The sequence below is a fragment of the Metopolophium dirhodum genome, chromosome 2 (genome assembly GCF_019925205.1).
Source record: "Metopolophium dirhodum isolate CAU chromosome 2, ASM1992520v1, whole genome shotgun sequence".
Classification (NCBI taxonomy): domain Eukaryota; kingdom Metazoa; phylum Arthropoda; class Insecta; order Hemiptera; family Aphididae; genus Metopolophium; species Metopolophium dirhodum.
Genome location: NC_083561.1, coordinates 40,560,146 through 40,570,086, shown reverse-complemented (window position 1 = coordinate 40,570,086; position 9,941 = coordinate 40,560,146). Strand labels below are relative to the sequence as shown.

At 29.5% G+C, this 9,941-nt stretch overlaps 1 protein-coding gene across 1 annotated transcript; it reads right to left on the bottom strand.

The window, feature by feature from the left end:
- Positions 1 to 3,986: 3,986 nt before the first annotated feature.
- Positions 3,987 to 8,097, bottom strand: LOC132939725 (UDP-glycosyltransferase UGT4-like). Its single transcript, XM_061007055.1, has 5 exons — positions 7,666 to 8,097; positions 5,619 to 6,208; positions 4,729 to 4,954; positions 4,397 to 4,616; positions 3,987 to 4,329 (listed from the first exon to the last, which is right to left on the bottom strand). The coding sequence occupies exons 1-5, from the start codon at positions 7,898 to 7,900 to the stop codon at positions 4,068 to 4,070; spliced, it is 1,533 nt and encodes a 510-aa protein (XP_060863038.1). The 5' UTR covers positions 7,901 to 8,097; the 3' UTR covers positions 3,987 to 4,067.
- Positions 8,098 to 9,941: the final 1,844 nt, after the last annotated feature.

The window sequence follows — 9,941 nt, the reverse complement described above, 5'->3', positions numbered from 1 at the left end:
GCTCCTGATATATCGTTCTAATAGCAGTTGAAAAATATTAAAAATACATAGGCACAATTTTTTTTTATAAGCATTTAAAGTTCAAATTTTGACAACATTTATCAAATTTATAATTTATTAATTATTTTGTGGTTAAAAATGTATAAAATGTTTAACTTTTATGGCTAAATATTGAAAATTTAAAACAAGGCTCCGAGTAAATAGGTTATATATAAATTACTTTATTCACAATAATATCATCAAATATACTTGGTAATATCATAGGCTGACTGACCGTTTTCGCTCAGAATCGTTTTTCTTATACAATGATATTATATCATTGAATTCAAATTTAACACCATCCATTACAGTGACCCACTTGTAACCTACTGTACAGCAGAGCGACATCCACTTATCCACCTTTTTTTATATTATAATTATTATTTATTATTAGACATAAATTATTATTTTCGTCGAGTTATTCGTACTTAGTGATTACTGATTAGTGATTTGGCATACCGTATACCAGATACAAGCTTATAGCTCAGTTGGTATGCATATCAGTTATTATTAATGTAATTTATTGTATTTTTTTTGGCTGAATAAATACAAATATCCTGTTTACGGACTCGTTAAGTTTTTATTTTTTTTTTTTTTATAATTGTCAATTAAATATTATTTGTTGGTAAAAAAAAGTGAAAATTTAATACAAAGCTCATATATTGTTACTTTAGCAGTTGAAAAATATTAAAAATACATAGCATCACAATTTTTTTTATAAGCATTTAAAGTTAGAATTTTCGACAAAATTTAATAATTATTTTATAGTTAAAAATGTATAAAATGTTTAACTTTTATAGCTAAGGATTGAAAATTTAAGACAAGGTTCCGCGTAAATAGGTCATAATATATAAATAAAATTACTTTATTCACAATAATATCATCATATATACTTAGTAATAATATAATAGGCTGACGCTCAGAATCGTTTTTTCATATACAATTATATTATATCATTGAATTCAAATTCAACACCGTCCATTACAGTGATCCACTTGTAACCTGCTGTACAGCAGAGTGACACCTTTTTTGCCCACCTTTTTTTAATGTATTATTTCTATAAAATATACTTTAAAGCCATGGCAAAACACTATGGATGATCCCAATCCGACTCCCGGGGGCGGACCGCTCGACGAAGTTTTGGATGAGAACGACGGACAGGATGACGGCGACGGAATGGAGGGGAGGATTCGAGAAAGAGCACGGACGGTGCGCGGCGGTAAGTCACCCGCGCATGTTCTCCGACCTGCACCCGCGGCGCGACGGGTTCGGTGGCGTTACCTACGACATTACCTATGAAAGTTTACTGCATAATATTATTATTTTCTTATATATAGGTATAGGTACCTACCTAGCTAGACTGTCGTAATATACCAGACCACTAAAAGATACTTTTTAAAAATATTCAAGTACAGCGTATTCACGTACTCGGGATAGCCCCTGAATTATGTTTTAAATGTTATTTAAACGTCACATTATAAAATATAAGTAAGTAGGTAGGTGGTTGGTATAATTAGCCAGGTAGGTTACCTACATGGCTACATCTCTTTTCTTTCTTATTTAAACGTTAGTTTCTTCATTACCTACTGAGAAGCTTCTGTGTTTAGCGAGAACACTGAGAAAGTGAGAACCATAGTTTCTCTCACAGTTGACCTAAAAGCTCGAACATTTTGTTTTATAATTATAATGGTAAAAGCGTCACCAATAAAGTCATATAAATAGTATTAAAAAAAACTGCCATAAAATATAATCACGCAACATTTTGATAATATTAGTGCTACTGATTTTCCACTTATAATTAATGTACTGTACTATTATGCCTACATCCATTAATATGCTTTTATGATGACAGGAGCATAGTTTAGGTACCTATATAATAATATAATCTTTATAATAATAACCAGTGTATTAAGTTAAGTTTGGAAATTCGTACCTAATCGACGTGACTGAGCCGAGTTCAAATCGTTTTATTGAATTTTTAAGGGACAGGAAATAAGAACGGATCCAGGGGGAGTGCTCAGGCCCCACTCAGACATATTATTTCTTAAATTTTTTTATAATTAAATATTTGCTATTACTATATTCCAATCACAGATATGTATGATAATAATATAATATATTATTTTATTTTAATTAACTCACGCCCAATCGGCAATTATAAATAATGTATAAGGATATAATTATATATATATAATATATATATACTATACATATTATCTTGTGGACTGCGAATCCAATATTATATTATATAAAACATTGTAAACTAAGAATAAAGTGTATATATTGTAATTGAATATGTGAATGAGGTGTTGTCATGGCCATGGCCACACGAATAGCGAACCTGTATGATTGAGATTTGAGTGATGTGTAAGGCACTATAATAAGGCGTCTAAATTATAAAAAAATGTTTAATTATTATGTGACATGTTGTGGATGTACCTAATTGGTTATCTGTACAGTAACGATTAATATAATAGTACACCTATTACATATACAATATTATGTATATAGTGTGGAATGTGGGTTAGATAATTAATGTGACATAACTATACATAAGTAATCGTCAATCGTATTTTATGGTTTTTTTTTTATTTTATTTTGGTCACATGATAATATTTTTACATAATATAATACAGTTACCAGATAACTTAAAACTAGTTTTAAACAGTTTTGTTTTCGTATTCCAATAATAGTAAATAGTAATAGTAATAGTTCAATAGTTCATAATATTATAATTAGGTACAATAATAATAAATCAAACAAAGTTGCAAACATATTTTATTTAATATTCATATTATATTCATCAAATACTGAAATACCTATATCTTTATTATTATCATAGCCCATATATGTACAATAATTGTAATACCTTATTAGTTATTAGATAATGTTAAGAGGACGCCACCCATACATTTGTTGTCTCCGTCTTACACACGCATGACATAGCAAATGGTCGTTCACTAGTTTCAATAGTGTGCTGTTAGTTTTGATACTAGATGGAATTGACCTATTATAAAACTTTTAGGTAAGAACATTATCTGTGTTTAAGCGTTGCTGATTTTTTCGAAATTTTCATTTTCAAGCAAGATATGGGTATATGAAATATCAAAAATTAAAAATGCTCAAATCTCGCTTGAAAATTAAAATATCGAATAAAAGCCAACGCTTAAGTACAGATAATGTTATCATCTACAAAATGTATAATTGATGAAATCACTCTAATATCAAAACTTACAGGACACCATTGAAATTAGTGAACGAAAATTTTCTATGTCATACGTATGTAAGACGGAGACAACAGATGCATGGGTAACATCCTCTTAATATATTTCTATCTTTACTAGGAATATTTGTATGTCAATTATTACAATTTCAAAATAAACCATCTGCGTTACGTGGATTGAATTTATTAATTTTAAGTTTTAATTAACTTATAACTTTACAATGTAACTTTTCGAAAACTCGTCAGACCCAAACGAGTCAGACGACATCAGTGGTCTCTTAAATATTTCTCGATATATTATATCGATACCTAAATTAAGTCTATACAGGTAGAAGGTACTTTGTACCTATTATAATGTACCGTGTGTCCCGCAAAAATAGGGTAGGTATTTACACAAAAAAGTTAAGTTGTTGCGCATATGAAAAATACAAGAGTTAAAAAATTGGAATTTATAGGAATTTATATGATCTAACAGTCTAGTTTAATCTTAATGTCTTCCAAATAGAGTTCAAAAATATTTATAGGGTAGGTAGTAGGTACTGAGTGATATATATATGGATTGAGTTATAGAGTGTACCCTATTTGTGAGGACACAGGGTATTATATTTATATATTATTTGCAGTATTTTATATTACATGTGATAGTATAAGTAGTATACTATTATGAGTAATATGACGAGAAAGTACACGAGAGTGAAAATATTAAATACTAGTTTAGTATAAATTGAGCTTGTTAATAATGCATTTATTGATTGATAATTTTTAATACAAAAAAATATAGTATTTGTAATAAGTTTTAAAGTAATTAATTTGTTTTTAAATGTTTAGACATAACTTTTGCAATTACAAAATTACACAACCAAGCAATCAATCCAAAAGAAAGAAGTAAAATTAATGAGATGTCAAACAAAAAATACTGAAAATCATTTAACCCTATGGAGTCACTTTTTAAATGTCCAGCTCCACCATACCGAATAACATACTCGACCCAGTAAACAGCACGATCTAGGGGTTTCATTGATTGATCTTTGTACACCAGGCTTTGTATCATTGCCTTCTTTTTAAACCTAAATTAAAAAGTAAAAACAATTATTTTAAGATAATAGTATTAGGTAGTTTATAGTTTGTACATACGTGACGTCGGACAACACTTCATCAACAGCATTTCCAAAGGATTCTTCAGTAATTTCAAAAAAATTTACTAGTTTACCATAACCTTTTTCCTCAACTATTTTCATGTTAAAATTCTGTTCGGCGAAAAAAGGTACCCCAACTATAGGTTTTGCATTACAAACAGTTTCTTCTAAGCTATGTAATCCTCCATGAGTAATGAAAAGTATTACATTTGGATGAGCTGTATATGTACGTTGTGTAATATAAAAAATAGGTGAATAGAATATTATTATTTTTATTAGTGTATGATACTATAATAATGACAATAATCAATAATGTGTCAATATTATTACCTAAAATATCTCTTTGTGGAAACCATGAACCAGTCATGATGTTTTGTGACAGCTTTACATTACTATCTTCGGGTGTCCATTTTATTATTACTTTTTGTTTTAATCTTCCAAGGACATTAATAAAAATATTCAATTTTTCTTTAGGTAAGTCATTTAAATTAACTAGAGTACCAAAACTAAAAAATATTACTCCTTGATCTGCTGCATCTAAAAATGTTTGAAGATTCTAAAATTATAAACAAAAGTTATGATTTTTATAAAAGTAATGTTAATAAAAAATATTTATATATATACCATAATATGATTTTTAAACCAGGTTGATTCGTAAACCATTTTTAGGTATAAATGTATAACGTATACAAAAATATATCAATGTGCATTGGAGCCGGAATCAATTTCAAATTTCAATTTATCAGTACCTAGTTATAATACCATATATCGTATATTATAAGTAATAAGTTATATTCATGTAGTATTTTAACCAAAAAGAATAATTGTGAAAATTAAATTTTAATTGACTTCTCTCTGTGTACAGTTCAACTAACGCAAAGAGGTTAAATACTTATAGGTAGGCACATACTGTCATACTTCTTAAGTACCTAATATGTACTACTGTACTAGGTTCATATGTATATATATACAATATAGGTACATTTCAAATACTTTTGCAAAAACGTATTTCAAATATAATTCAAAAACTTATTTTTATATTTTGCATTTAAAAATATTAAATACCTAGGTACCTACAAAAAAAATATATATAAAATATTAAACCAATGAAGATTTTATGAATTTAGCAAAGCAATTCTTTATATACCTACCTACAATTTACAATAACTACCAGAGGGAGAACGATACCAGTTACCCACTTCAGAGCTTATTATACTTACTTTGGGCAGAGGTTTTGGGTCTTTGATGTGCATCCCACCCACCTCAATGATGCCTGGAAGGTATGGTCTAGGTATACCAATCGCGTTATGAGAGTTGACCAGTGTTAGGGATACATTATTCAACATATGCTCGAGTGGAGGCCTAGATTCCCAGCCCTTGTACTTGAGGTATGTGTTCATAACTTCCTTCGTTTTGGGTAAATACAAGTAATTTTCTACATATGATTGCATGAACCCAGTAATAGTGTTCTTTAGACGTTCGATGAAACCCATGTCGCTGGTTGATTGGGTACAGGCATCCGGTATGTACGAAAACGTGGAAGGGACGTGCAGCCATTTGCTGATACTGGTCCAGATCATTGCTGGTGCTAGATTAATGACGGGTGCCTTGAATTTGTGACCCATGACCACAGCATATTCTTGGCCGAAAGTTTCGACCATAACCAAATCGAACGAGTTTGAATTCGATTGAACGAACTGTTTCATATTTCTATGCGACATGACCATTTCTGATAGTTGTATCCCAATGCGCCATTTCAATTGAACCGATGTTACAAAGTTCATGCGTACCAAATCCATTACGTTTCTCTCTGAAACAAAACGTATTATAAATAATTTATAAATATCTTTGTTTGGATAATAATAATAATAATCCCTACATATTATAATATTAATATAGTATAAAATATTTATATAGATATATAATTGTCTTAAGATTTTTTTTTGGGGGGGGGGGGGCGAGGGGCAGCACTCCTTGGCTACCTACGCCACTTGGTTGTACGTATATTATCTATATATTATTATAGTAGCACATTAGTTGACCATTAGATCTTTTATGCAATATTTAGTATTTTTCATGAGTTATGTATACAAAAAATCAAAATGTTCAGGGCTCTGTAGAATTTGCCACTTAGCAACATAAGGGATCTACGATCAAATAAGTTTGAGGAACACTGCTATACAGCATATGGTAGGAAAGTATCGGTAACTCTAATAAGGGGGATAATCACTTCATCTGTCATCTCCATGTTCATGATTCAAATGATTCAATGCCTTATCCCATCCCTTAAACAATTTCTAAATACGCAGCTGGTTATACCTAACAATATTAGTATTAAGTCCTGGTCAACATTCCACCGAGCTGAAGTGTTGAACACAACATATACCATCTTAAAATTAAATACATACCTAACGGAACAGTTATATACTAACCCAATGGGATATCTTATTCTATATAGCTTCTAAACACAATTAAAAACAACAATCAATACTTAACGAAACTGGCAACAACCAGTGGCGCCCATATATATATATAAGTATAATAAGTATTGTACAATTGTCAATTGGCAACAACTAAATACGTATAATTAAAGGTAATAGGTATAATAGGTACTATAGTATTATATTATATAAGTAGGTATTAGGTATATGTTATAAGACATAAGTATATATAACTATATTATAAGAAGTTAATTACTAATTTGTCTATTTATAAATTATAAATTACAGTAATGTAAATGTATGTAGTGCCAGGCGCCAGCTGTATGCCTGTATACCTGTATCCATGTCATTGAAGTGAAATAAAATAGCAATAAGTACAAGATTACTGTGTATGCCACTATATGGAGAAGGCGTATAGTAGGTATGTCCCCGCCACATGTAAAAATCGATAGCAGATAGGTAGCTCAACATTTATCAAGATATCTCCCCAGTGTTAGGTGACTTTTCTTCTTTTATATATTTTACATTATAATCGTTTTTCCAAAAAAAAAATGCCTATATTTGATTTACATACGTAATAAATAATAATAATGATATACTATGAAGTTTAAAAACTAAATTAGCACGGTATAATGGTCTAAATATAGGTACTATAATGATAATATAATATACTAAATAATCTTTGTATATAAGGCATAAATTACAAAATATTTAGGTACATATATTATTATAATGTTTATTATCATATTTTGAATGTTTAATCTCTGCTGTGTTAAATGTTAATTATAATTTGTAAGTTATAATGCTTAATGCAACGTCCACGAACCTCTTGTTTTGTCTATAAATGGTCCTATGTCTGTGTAGTTGGCAATCACACGATCTAGAGGGAATGAACTGACTACGGTTACATTGTGCCCTCGGTTTGACAATTCTTCGAACAACGGTTGGAATCCGCGGACGTGGCTTTTAATCGGTAATGGCATGAAGACCAATATGTTTGCTGCCTTTATAACGGTGGCGGTGATACATAAAACCGAACAAAATACCACGCTTGACAACATTTTATGCGTAAATAATCTAAAACGCGGTTCAAACACAGAACGATCTTTTTTTAAATAGACACCAGTGTATCGATAAAAAAAATTCCAAAAATGTAGTTAGTTAAACTTATTTTCATCGTTCGAAGTAAATCATTGGACATTTCGACGATTGAGAATAGATTGAATTGTTTTGTGTAAATGTTGAGACATCATCGCGGTTAGGTACTTTTAGTTAAACTGATTTGATAACACTATATTACATTATTATTATGTAGGAAGGGCGAAGACCTCGACGGAATAAATTACGCAACATAATAGTTTGTTCGATTTTTTTTTCAACCAATATAATATTTTGAATCTTAGAATTGAATCAATGTTTTCAATTATTTAACTACATAAGCTTGGCTGTTGATTTGGTAATGATAAATTAATAATAATCGTGTAATTATTATTGAATTCAGCAGGCTTATAGTAGCTTAGTTTCGTATAATATTCTATGACTTATGGAGGGGATGATCTTAGTCCATTCGAATTTTGAATTCCAAAAAAATTTAATCCCTACAAAATTCTACATTTCTAATTATCTTAAGAAATAAAAATAGGTATGTCAGAAATAGACATATTATATGTCATCCCAGAAATAGTTTTCTTTCTCTGACCTACGCGCAATACATAACAGTGGCGCAACCAGGATTTATACAAGGGGGAGGGGGTCCAAAAATTTGTATTTAACTACTGTTTTTCTGTTTTTTTCCTAAGTATATGCATACATTTCATTTCTTAAAAAACTAAATTTGCCGGGTTAAAGACCAATAAAAAAAAAAACATAATTATATTATTTACATTTTAGATTCTGAGCGGAGCGATGAATGTATTGGTTTTACAATGGTGTGTGTGTTTTTTTTAATTTTTTAATTTATTTTTGTGTCTGTACTTACACGATTAGTAGTCGAAATATTACTTCGATTTTCAACTTCAGTATGGTACTTTTGGGAGGTTAAAATTTTAAATTCCCAATAGTTTTCAGAAGCACCCGGAAAAACTAAATAACAATTAAGGAAAGACGGGAATTTTTACGCAAAATCGGTTTTTGACAAAATCGATTCTGGTTTTTGGTGTAACTCTGAAACAAATGATCGTACATTTTCACTGGTTGTTTATATTTGCATTTTCTATACACGATAATATTTTCAAAATATTTTGATAAATTTTGAACTGTTTAGGAACATTTTCAGTTTCCAATTGTATAAGTTTTTTTTTCCATGAATGTCAATACAACTTTATTTGTAGGTTTTAAAAGCTTGAAAATGTAATACAAGGCTCCTACTATATTGTTACAATAGTATTTAAAAAATATTAAAAATCCTTAGTCTCAGTTTTTTTGTTATAAGCATTTAAAGCATAAATTACTTTATTCACAATAATATCATCAAATATACTTAGTAATATCATAGGCTGACTGACTGTCTTTGCTTAGATTCGTTTTTCTTATACAATGATATTACCTATATCATTGAATTCAAATGTAACACCATCCATTATAATGACTCACTTGCAGGGCATTAAACCGCTTATGAAAAATTCGGTTACCGGGTCCGGTAAGACCTTAAAATTTTTTCGTAAGTGGTTATCGGTTTTAGGGGTTTTAAGAATTAGTGGTAATTGATTACCGGTTACTAAAATTATCTCTAAAAATGTGGTTACCGGTTAACGGTTTGGAAGCGGTTTTAATTCTTCAAAATTACCGGTAACCATCACTTCGGAAACGGTTTTTTCCATTTATGTTTTTTTTTGGAAAATTTTAGTTTCACTATAATTTACACAAAACAAATATACGATTTATAAAATGGTTCAGGACAAGCTAAATAATAAAAAAAATACCTATATATGGCTGTATTTTATCATTTGAAGATATGGATAAACATAAATTTAAATTAAATTAGTAAATTACCCATAACCATCAATTGAAAAATAGTTCACGGCAAAGTGAATCAACGGCGACACTTACAATAAAATAAAATGAATAATAATCATTTAATATGTTCTATAATATGTCTATGAA